This window comes from Actinia tenebrosa, unplaced genomic scaffold, assembly GCF_029948245.1.
Source record: "Actinia tenebrosa isolate PJP-AT-01 unplaced genomic scaffold, QUT_ActTen_1.0 PGA_scaffold1__47_contigs__length_23844297, whole genome shotgun sequence".
NCBI classification, from domain to species: Eukaryota; Metazoa; Cnidaria; class Anthozoa; order Actiniaria; family Actiniidae; genus Actinia; species Actinia tenebrosa.
In genome coordinates, this window is record NW_028292578.1 from 15,161,301 (window position 1) to 15,172,924 (window position 11,624).

An 11,624-nucleotide genomic window follows, 5' to 3' on the forward strand; every position below is an offset into this window, starting at 1 on the left:
TTTGAACAAGTTTTGTCTTTAAGTATAATTTCAAGTCTGATTTGTTCAATGCATGTTTGTATTATTGATTCTAATCTTTGCAATGGCTAGCTAGCTCTAACTTTGGATCAATATTATCATCATTCTTTAGGAATATGGCGTGGAACGCTAAAAAGAAACTAAGAAGAGCTTCTGCCTTGCTTGACTGCGCAATCTTCCATTTGCGTCGATAGCTAGAGCCGATGCATGAAATTCAGCGAAAACGTGCCGTGATTCTGATTTAACGTTGATCCTCAATCACACGATCCTAGTCTTATGATGAAAACACGATCAAATATCTTCAATGGTTAAAATTTAAGTTGTACGCTTGACATAGATAGTGAAGCAATATATGGCAGGGATATTTCAAGATGACGTAGATGGTTCTGTTCTAAAAATGGAGTGTTTTCACTTGTAAGGTATAAAAAGGGAGCGAGATGTTCAAACTGCTAATGTTTCAAGCACTTCTTAGCTACCAGAAGAAAGAAGAAGACGAAGAAGAATACTATACTGACCTCGTTGACCAAGGTTTAACTCCTTTTTCAATTACCGATTTCATTTTTTGACAATTTTAAACTATAATAGTTTCTGCACATATTTTCCACAGATGTTCTTCAAATCCAATCCCGTTTTGGTGATTTTCGTCATTTTATTTTCCATCTTCAACATTGCTCATACAGCCTCGCTGGAGAATGAAGATTACATGGAAGACGACGTTAATAAAATACAAGATGCAGTGGAAAGTCCAGCAGTGTAAGTGATGAATTCGTAAAGTCCCGTAGTGTGTACGTTTATGCAGATGGGTGTTATATATGTATGGATGTATCACTATTAATAGCCTTTTTTCATTGTCCGACATTTTCCTTCTGATTCTGTCCTTTTTTAAATTTCCTTTTCGAGTTCTTTCCCTCCTGTTATTCTTGTATGACATCCACTTTTGTTTCTAGGAACACCACACGATCGAGTGACGAAGGCGGGGACAAGAGAGCTATCCGCATTCCTTGCTACTGTTGGATTGGAGTACAAAAACTTCGGCTGTGTTCGTAAATTCAAGTTGCTCGAAACGAGAAAGCAAAGCAAATGTTCTGCCTCGTGCTCCAAGACGTGTGCTCGTAAGTACTCCTGTCTTTTTAAGAAGATGAGATCAACTATATGTAGCTAAAGCCATAAGAGGGGGGGGGGGGGGGGGGGGGGGGAGGAATATGATTGGAAAAGAGCGGATACTCGTCATACCTTTTGCTGGGTTGCCTGTGGCAAACCAGTCTTAAAATACGTCTCTTTTTTTCCCCTCCTCGACAAAATGGAAAAGTTGCGCAATATCACCCATATATGGATTGTTAATATATGCCGACTAAAGGGCTTTGCTGAGATATACCATTAACGTAAGTTAATGTTATACAAAAAATTCCTGAAGTCGCACTGCGATTTAAAGCATGTTTGTTTACCAACGTTTTTGGTCTTGTGTCCTTATTATTCTTCTCACAGCTTATCTCAAACCGAATTACTTTAACTACTTGTGTGGTAAGATCGGTAAACAATACAACTACAAGGAGCTCAAGGTGGGGTGTTTCAGCAAGGTTGGCAGAAATGATGTGTTCAGCAATCTATGGGACTTTGACGGTTCTCCACACGACCTCTGCTGCAAGAAAGCCATGAAATCCTGTAGTTCGGTGTTTGGTGCTAGATTTTACTACCACAAAGGCATGAAGCTGTGTGTCAAATACCTTTCACTAGGTAATCAAAAGCATTAGTTTTAATCAGATAAATTGAACGCCATCAACTTAAGGGCGCTCGGGGGTGTTCGTTACTACGCAACGCTTTTTACACCCAGGGGAGGCCTTGGAACTGTCGTAAGTCGACCCCTTTAGACCACTTTCTACCTTTAGACTTTGGACTTCTTTGATAAGCAAATGACTACATAACAAGGTATTTTAACGAGCGAACGTGGACCTTACTATTGCACTCCTTGGCGGGAAATTATCACGTGTTTTAAGTTGTTCATACATATTTTTTAGCTACAAAATCAACTCGCTTTTATTCATTTTTCAACAGGTCCTATTCCTGGCTTTCCGAATGGCACATTAAAGCCTCCATTCTGTTTGTATTGGAACAAATTGTACGCTTGCCAGCCGCCCAAAAGTTACGTAAAATCTGTGCCTTGCTGGTGAAGAATGTTTTTTTCTTGCACTATTAATACGGTTTTATATACCTTAAGCAATAATCCATCTTTTTTAGCTATACACTCCACTGCACAGTCAAAGAAACCTAGCCTAGTTAGCATAGAGACAACATGTTTACTGTATGAGCATACTCTCTAAACGCCTACACCTTTGAAATCACGATTTCAATGTAAAAACTGACTCAGGTACTCATAATACATTAAAGCGAGGTTGCCATGGTTATAGTTCATCACAGCACGGGCTTTTTGTATTGAGACTTTGACAGTGCGTCTCAATAGCACGTGCATGTGCGGAATCGTATCGTGATCAGTGGAAGTCAGTCAAAGTGTTTCATAACATTGTCGGAAAACACTCAAATATCACGGGGCACGTGCCTATGTAATGCCATGGAAACGCTTTGATTGACACCCACCAAAACCTTCTTCGCGACGATGACCATTTGGTCGGGTGGTGGTACTGGGAAGCACTGTACTAATGTAAGGCTACTGAGAAAGAATAATAACCATTTAGCTTTTCAGTGGATCTCATAATGACCAATTGTTTTTTGTTAGTGCAAGGTATGATCAGTTTTACATTGTATTTGACTTACTAGCCTCACTTGTATGACGTTAGGCAAATAAAAAATATCGACTTTGGGCTCAACTGCATGTGATAACATCTGTTGATGGCAAGAATCAAGACTGACTGAAGTTATGCAGTTTGTCTTGTAGTTAAGGAAGTCTATCTAAATCATTTTTATCAATAAACTAAGATTAAAAGGATGCAGTTTGTGCAAGAGAAAATGAACTAAGAGAAGGAATCCCCGTGCCCGATCATGTGCACTGTTTGATGCTATTTTTAGAATCATTGATGCTATTTTTAGAATCATTGATGCTATTTTTAACTCGTTACCATACCCGCGCGATAATTATACTTCCTTTTAATGCCTCGTTTTTGAACACGAAAAGCACCATATTTCGTTACGTCCACGACAAAAACACAGACTTTGTTTACTGCAAGAGTGGAAGCCGTCTACCCTCAAGAAATCAACCAATCAGGTTGTTCGCTCAAAATATCTCCAAGCTAAAAATAGCATCAAACTGTGCACATGATGGTTACAAGGCTATATAGGCAGGATTCCTTCTCTTAGTTCATATTCTCTTGGTTTGTGAGTAGTGTTTTACCTTTCAAAGTGATCACAATGAGATTATGTTTGATGGATCAAAAAAATAGCAGATATAAGAGTCACAATCTCTATTGCCTTCGAGTAATTAGAGAGTTTTAGATTGACTTTTTTTCTCCCCGCAAACGGCAAACGTGACCACGTTTTCATAGTTTTCCTTTATTTTACTTTACCTTTTACAAACCTTTTCACCAAGCGCAAATACTTTTTTGTTTTTCTACTACTTGGACGTTTTTGCGATTCTTTTTCAGTAATTTAAAAGAATTTTTTACTGGTCAACTGACGTTTCACGTTTGCCGTGAACGTAAATGTAAAACTCTCTATTGTTTCAAGTCAAGGCAGTTGGGTCGATACGATGAAATGTATAGAAACTGACCCAAATGAGACAATTGCTGGATATCTTTTGTTACATTATAAAAGTTTTTAAATTTATAATTTCAAGGTTTATGTATAAAAGTGGTCATATAATTTTGATTGGCGCGATACATATATTACGAGTTCAAACCCGTCTTCATCCGGAGGAGGGTTTGCTACACCATTATGATGGCGACTATAGTCAAGTGGTTTGGAAGGGACACGTTTTCCCCTGTGCATTTTACCAATTTAATGACTCCATTTGCATTGTAGTGCCATACCTCCGAGACCACCTAATCAGAAACCGAGGCGTCGTATGAGCTTTCGAATGCATCTGAGTGTACGGACTAAAAATAAGTTGAAATATCACGACTACATGTACTAACGTTTAATCTACCGGTTTATTTCATCAATTACGTTTCATATTTTTAGTAGTGTTCTCCTTTAAGCATGGGTTTTTGACAAGAGTAGATGTTCCCGTCGTGACAACAGACTGGAGGGCTGTTGTCACCAGGTTTTATTCCAGAGATGCAACTTGGATCTGTTGAGGAAATGATGCAAATGATTCATTTCGTTACTAAACGTCTGAAATATGCGAGAAAAATACAGGAGCAGGAGGAAAAGGCGAGGATAAGAACAAGGACGAGGATGAGGCTGAAGACAAGGACAAGGACAAGGACAAGGACAAGGACAAGGACAAGGACAAGGACAAGGACAAGGACAAGGACAAGGACAAGGACAAGGACAAGGACAAGGACAAGGACAAGGACAAGGACAAGGACAAGGACAAGGACAAGGACAAGGACAAGGACAAGGACAAGGACAAGGACAAGGACAAGGACAAGGACAAGGACAAGGACAAGGACAAGGACAAGGACAAGGACAAGGACAAGGACAAGGACAAGGACAAGGACAAGGACAAGGACAAGGACAAGGACAAGGACAAGGACAAGGACAAGGACAAGGACAAGGACAAGGACACACGCTTTATTATTACCGTTTTTAATCAGTGTCCTCACACATAATCCCAGTGCTTCGTGATACTTATAATCATCACCAAACATAGAACCACAGTGTCTTGGCCTTACTCTACACCTAATGCTCGGCAGCTCATACAAAGGTTTCCAAATGTCTTGGTTTGATTCGTTTAATGACAGCTGGCTAAAACAGCCCAGTTGAGGAGGTTCTTTGCCGGTTGAATTGAACTCTTTTTCCAAAAAAATGCACAACGCATCCTGTACATATTTTATCTTTGAAGAAGAACGAACGAATCCTGTGGGAGGGAAAAAGCGTTTAAAGGTTTTTTTCGCGTTTGTGGGATCGATAAAGTTAAACAAAGGCTTCGGTTGTATGGAAGTATACTAAAAGAAGATTAATATCAGTCATAAAACCATATTCAAATTTGAAACAACACGACAATAAATCATTGTTGCAGCATATTATCATGTGCGCTGGGCTTGTTTTATCCGCATTTCAATCACATCAAATGCGCAATTATGACGCCATCCTTGAAATTAAGAAATTGACATAATGTTTTAATTTTGTCGTCTTATATTGACGATAAATTGCGTCATCACATTGTCAAAGCAGTGGATACGCATACTACTTGGACAATGTGATGACGAAATTTATCGTCAATAAGAAGACAGACACATAAAAATTATAAAGCTTTTGTCAATTTGTTAATTTTAAAACGATAAAAACTTCTCATTTTTAGTGTTCAAAACAACCAACGGAAAGAGCGCGCGCTCGTTGACGTCAGCTTTATCTGTCTGTCCTCTTATTGATGATAAAAAATAATCAATCAGCGCACGAGAAATTTGTAAGTTAATGTAAAATAAAAAATCGAAGTCAGTTTTTTATGGGTCTGTACTGTAATCGAATTAACATGAAATGACGTCAAAAATGATCCAACCTCAAGTGGATCCACAAGCACAGCGAGTATTTTCACTGCAAAGTGAAATTTCCAAGTTATGGTAAACTTACACCACTCATATCCCTCCATGGTTCTTCTACAGAAAACAGCAAGACAACATGCGCAGCCTATTAGCAAGTGCTCTGGGCTACAAACTTATCCGCATTTCAATCCCATGATGCACAATCGTGACGACATGCTTGTAAAATACTCCTTTGCCGCTCTGTTTATAAGGCTACCGCATGGAGTAGGAGTCGGATACCGTACCTTGTGAGGGCGGGTTGCAGGAGGGATAAAGATTACCAATGCAGTTTTATTATAGAGAAGGAAATAAAAAATACTTTCTGGTACGGTGCGGATGAGCTGACGTGGGAGGAGAAAGTGAGGGGTAAAAATAGTTCCAAACTTACTTTTACATTGGTTTTGGCATTTCTTTTGACAGCGTTTAATGGAGTCTAAGTTCATATTGTGCTGTATACCAATATTACCAAAATAATACAATATTTTGGTTTTATCGTACTTTTTCCCCACCCAGCATCGGCATCTCTTTCTCCAAGAAGTTTTATCAGAAAGTTCACCAGATCTGAAAGAGAATTAAGATGACTCGATTGTGAACATCAACGTAATCACCACCACCACCACCACCAAAACCATCATTATCACAACGACGATGAAAAGCAACAGTACAATTCCGTAACGTAAGAGGCAAGAAAAAATTTAGTTTCTAAAATTTACTTACGTTCCTGAGCTCTGAGACCACTCTTCTTCATCATCGACGTCTTCGTTTTCATCTATATCTTCATTAGTGAAATAAACATCCTGCTGTTCTGACAGATCGAGATCCTCCAGGTCTAGCACCCCTTCGTCTGTCGTACTTCCCAAAACAATGGACCACGAAACAAAGTAAACTACTACACTTGCCACCAAGAAAAAATTGGAATTGAACATCTGAAAAATGTACCCTAGATATTTAGTTCAAAATATCTTGACGTCGTAAAGCACACACAAAATTGAGGCTATCCCTGAGATCAAACTCTGTGGCGTGCGGATGGAAGATCTGGAACTGTTGTTAGATAAGACTGATAAAAAACTCTCCCAAAAATATTTCATATCATAACACGTGCAGTGGTATTTTGATTTTAGCTTTTGATTGCTTTTTTGTTTTTGCTATTACAAATTGAAACATTTCGAACGAACTTCAGAAATACTAAGTAAATATATATAGAATTGAATTCTTAAACTTTACCTTTCATGAAAGAAACAATGTGGTTGATTCTTCAGATTACTTCTCAGCTCAAATAGATTCCTCCCTGACTAACCGTTCTCGTTCTGAGTTATTTTGTAATCAATCCTGCGAAGGGATGACAAACCACACGATCATCTATTTAGGAGGCGCTCTGCTATTGGACAAAACCATACTATCGACTTCATAAATTTTTAATTCATGATTGAAACGGTTTTTTGCACAAGTTTTTTATGACGTGATTCATGGTTCCGAATACCCTCGCCTTAGTTAATCTAAAACTTTTATTGTTGAAAATTGATTTAAATTGTTTAAATGGATTACTGTACCTCTTAATCCTTGTAGAACTCTTTAAGATACTGAGCAGTTGATCGTGGGACTGAAATGGTTTTTACATGTGATTGCATTGGGAAAACTGCTGCAACGGTGATTAGTTTGCTATTGTCCGAGTCTGAACCATGAATGACAGTCGGTACAAGCAGGTTATATTATACGTGGTTGTACGTACGTGGTAAGCCAGTACATACGTTCTAATAGCTAACTGGGGCACATGTCTGAGATTGTTGGCGACGATAACAAGTATTATAGTATGATAGATAGTCAAGTATACAATGATCACTGAAGAATGAATGATAGATAGTAAACTTGGAAATTGCATGTAGGGTGGGTTAGGTTCGTGTGTAATGACCAAAGTACTAGTTAGAAACTTTCAAAAGTTGGCCAACAAAACCTCTAATTTCACATTTTACTTACAGGTGTGTATCGGCCTCTTGTACTTATCAGTGATACGTTCAGAGTAATTGAACAACTAGACAACCACCAACAAAAAAATCTTCAAAATAATAGTGATTTTTTTGCTTCCCTGAGTATTTCTTTGACTTCCCGTGATAGAAACTAACAGGTGACCGTCAAAGTACTCGACCAAGCGCCTCGTCTAGTAGTTCGAGTACCAAAAAAATATTGACTTTTACCAACTTGCCATGAGGTCTACTAGCTGACTAGTTTTTGTTATATGTTTTTAATCTAATTCCTGTTATGCATCGGTCAATTCAAAGAAGAAAAAAAAAAGAAAAAAAAAAAAAAAAAAGAGAGAAAAAAATAAATAAATAAATAAACGAAAGACATGGCCGCCATTTTGGTTGTTGAACAGAACAGTTAAAATACTTAAAAGATCTAAAATCTATACGGACCTGTACGTAATTGTTGTTATAACAAATTTCGAAAACGATTTAGCCAATGAGAAGACTGCTGTTTTGCATGTGTAGAATGAATTAATCAGCGGTAAGCGGTATTGATGAAGAAATTCGACACATAATTTGCCGCAGTGAAGTACTTTTTGCGCATGCGTGTGACACTATATTCTAATTGGCTGGAATTTCGATGTAGTCGGTAACAGTGTAAAATTTAATGAGTTACTGGATTCACGCAAAAATTATTTCATTTTTACTTGTTTTATTTTGATTTAACACGAGGCAGAGCAAGAAAACTAAACACACCAACTCTTACCTATCAGAGGTAAATTATTTCCTATTAATTATCGTAACAGTTACCACATTTTCATTCAATCTTTGAAGTAATTTGTATTAAGTTTTCGCTTTCTCAAAATGGCTGCCATGTTGGTGTACTGTAAACAAAGTAATTTTTTGTTCACTTGTACTTGGTTATATACACCGATATTGCAGCATTTGTAAATGATATTATTAAGCGCTAAACATCGATGGATATAATTGATGAATGATACTAAAAGATCCCCATGGCCAAATGTTGTCGAAATGGAAGTAGTTTTCTATATACACCGAATCAAAATATGGCGACCAATTTGAATAACTTTTGTTCTGCACTGAATAGCGACCGACTAGCCCATCCTAAATGTGAAAACGCCTTTATAATTCCTAGTGCACACGGGGCTAGTCAGTCGCTAGTCAGTGCAGAACAATAGTTATTCAAATTGGTCGCCATATTTTGATTCGGTATCGTAACAACTAAGAATAAATTCATTAAAAAGAACTAAAAGCAGATTTTCAAACAACGGGTACGGAAATGGCTAGTAAAACCAATACAGTTATTTCCTTTCAAATTGAGCAGCTAAATTCAACTGAGTTTGATATATACGACTATATAAACGTATAAATTCAAACCCTCATTTTCACTTTTCATTACATATTTTTATCAATATATTTATTTGTATTGATTTTCACAGATGTCTATCGAGGCAAAGAGACTGTATGCTGTTTCAGCCGTGTTGTTTCTTGCATTGCACATGACTCAGGTTTCGGAGTGTGAGACTAGTATTGAAGCGATAGACGAAGAAATACCGTAAGTTTCCTACAAATTCGGTGGACTCGGCATCACATTTGCCGGAGTAACATTTGCCGGAGTAACATTTGCAGTAGAGTATTTTGAGTAGAGTTTTTTTTGAGTTGGTTCTCCCTTTTGGCTTCGGTTTTTTCTCCCTCTGCAAAACCTAAATGCTAAATTCCAATTTGTATTTTTCTATGTCTCTGGGTTCTTTCCCATGAATTTACTTGTCACTAGTATACGTAATGTGGCCTTTCGTGGATTGCTGTGGCTTAGTTTGTGAGGGTGAGGAATGAACTACGTAAGAGTCCGATAAAAGAAAAAATGAAGGAAGGAAGGAAGGAAGGAAGGAAGGAAGGAAGGAAGGAAGGAAGGAAGGAAGGAATCTCGTTCGTATTCTTATCATCCTTTCTTTCCACAGAGATGTAATCTGTGCATCCCCTGGTATTTTTTGCTGGTGTCGGGTAAGTAACCACGACTCCGAAGTCCTATACGACTACAAGGATATGTCCGATGAAGTCCAGTTTTCTTATCCAAACGATACAAACGGAGAGTTGTTATGCTCATCTACGTGCTTAAGGAAATGTGCCTGTAAGTCCTACCACGATCGATTTTTGATGATTAATATATTATCTCATACCAATAAATGAATAACTTCCCCTAACTTCAAATATGCTTAATCTTCCATTTTACAGCTTTATTTCAAGATAAAAAGCAAATGTGCAACAGAGTTAATAATGGTTATAACTCGTCATACCAGAGCATAGGCTGCTACAGCCAACTTGGAGAAAAACCAGATTTTGCTTCAAAACCATGGACACAATTAAGTACCCCAGAAGATCTTTGTTGCGAGACAAGCAAGAAGGGATGTGAAACAGAGTATGGACCGGGCTATGTGTATGTTAAAGAGCACAACATGTGTTTGAAAGAAGTGTACGACGGTACGTGAGAGGATTTTTCGTTTATTGTTGTTGTTGTTGATTAGCCGGCCATGGGCCTTTTTCACGCGGCAGCCATGTTGGTTGGAACAATAGATTCTACCACGCGTAGACTCGCATACAAGAGCTTGAGAATAAATTTATGCGGGTGAAACCGAAAGGTTTTTATTCTCATCAAGATAAACATAGCCGCCGTGTGATAAAGGTCCACAGATGATCTACAATTTAATCCTGAAAACAAATTCCGTGGACATGCATTTTTACAATTCAAAAATAGTGCTAGTTTTTCTCCTCTACATTTTTCCCATTTTCTTCTCCGTCTAAGCACGACCAATGTTGATTTTCTGATTTGCAATTTGAACCATACCGTTAACGTTTTGAACCATTGATCGTGGCTTTTAAAACGGCAATTGGCGTCGCGACGCTCTCAAACAGGAAGTGAAAACAAGCAAAATGGAGTCTTGATCCTGAACGGAATTTGAAAGGCATAATTTTTCAGCCTTGTCGTCCTCTTTCGTCGCGTTGTGTTTGCAAAAGAGCGGCTTAGAAAAAGGGAATTTACTGTCAAAAAAATATCGAAGACCCGTATTTGATTTGATTATTTTTCTCTTCAGGTTGCATCTTTAATGTGCCTTTTAACTCGAAAAAGCCACCAGTTTGCTGTCTGACCAATCCATCAACAGGTCGAAACACGACGTACGGATGTCAACCAACACATACATGTGGCTTAACAGTAGTCTGCTAACTTATTTACTTCAAGCAGAAACTCATGAGGGTTTCTTTATAAGTTTTCTGCTACATGAGAACAGTTAGCGTTGCCTGCCAGTGTTGATTTATGGATAACAGTAGTCTAAATGTATAAGAAGTCTGCAAATTAAATGTAATAAAAGACATTTAGTTTATACTTTGGTGAAATTTTCTTGGTGAATTATTAATTAATGCCATAAATTACTGGTATCAGGAGCTGGAAGAGAGGAACGGATCAGTGAGGAGGGAAGGATGACTAAAACGGAAAAACTACGGGGGGAAAGTAGGAGAGGAAGAAGGTAGAGCCAGGAAAGAGGAAAAGGGATCGGAGAAGGGAAAAAAATGGCATAAAGAATGGAGAAGGAAAATAATTAAACGCCATGTTCCTCGTTGTCGGTGGTAGTTCTTTCGACGGACTTTGATGACAAGTTTGATTGACGTAAGCGAAAAACGTTAGAAGGAGTTTGATATTTGAGCCTTAGACTTCGCATGTTTACGAAAATAGCGAAAATGTCTGGTATATATCGCATTTCCAAGTTTTTGTTTCGTAAAAAAGTGGAGGATAACCCGGGCTTATTGCCTTGCCTAGTGTAAAAGTCAAAATAAAACAAAATATAGGTTTATTCTTTGCGTGAAACCAATATAGGTCATTAAATTTTAAACAATCACACTTAACAGACTAAACTTGACCGCACAAGTTACATTTCAACCAATAAGAATGCAGCTTACACGCAGGCGCAAACATTTTCATCAGCTAATCAATCTTGAA

The 11,624-nt window shown here is 38.0% G+C and overlaps 2 protein-coding genes and 1 long non-coding RNA gene across 4 annotated transcripts; 2 read left to right on the top strand and 1 right to left on the bottom strand.

Moving 5' to 3' along the window:
- The first annotated feature begins 427 nt into the window (after positions 1 to 427).
- Positions 428 to 2,956, top strand: LOC116293571 (uncharacterized). The gene is made up of 5 exons (XR_016120217.1): positions 428 to 546; positions 626 to 771; positions 966 to 1,130; positions 1,504 to 1,752; positions 2,071 to 2,956. It is a non-coding gene; the product is annotated as an uncharacterized LOC116293571 (long non-coding RNA).
- Positions 2,957 to 4,096: 1,140 nt separating this feature from the next.
- LOC116293562 (uncharacterized) lies at positions 4,097 to 7,673 on the bottom strand. Of its 2 annotated transcripts, none has more exons than XM_031701001.2 (6): positions 7,626 to 7,673; positions 6,876 to 6,980; positions 6,369 to 6,577; positions 6,040 to 6,212; positions 4,712 to 4,987; positions 4,097 to 4,255 (listed from the first exon to the last, which is right to left on the bottom strand). In XM_031701001.2, the coding sequence occupies exons 3-6, from the start codon at positions 6,575 to 6,577 to the stop codon at positions 4,143 to 4,145; spliced, it is 771 nt and encodes a 256-aa protein (XP_031556861.2). In that variant the 5' UTR covers positions 6,876 to 6,980; positions 7,626 to 7,673; the 3' UTR covers positions 4,097 to 4,142. The 2 variants fall into 2 exon arrangements, with proteins under 2 accessions (XP_031556861.2, XP_031556860.2); XM_031701000.2 differs by lacking the exon at positions 7,626 to 7,673 and adding an exon at positions 7,202 to 7,325.
- A 602-nt stretch (positions 7,674 to 8,275) lies between these two features.
- Positions 8,276 to 11,010, top strand: LOC116293621 (uncharacterized). Its single transcript, XM_089032757.1, has 5 exons — positions 8,276 to 8,387; positions 9,073 to 9,188; positions 9,592 to 9,761; positions 9,866 to 10,111; positions 10,723 to 11,010. Exons 2-5 carry the CDS (start codon positions 9,073 to 9,075, stop codon positions 10,851 to 10,853), a joined length of 663 nt encoding a protein of 220 aa, XP_088888883.1. The 5' UTR covers positions 8,276 to 8,387; the 3' UTR covers positions 10,854 to 11,010.
- Positions 11,011 to 11,624: the final 614 nt, after the last annotated feature.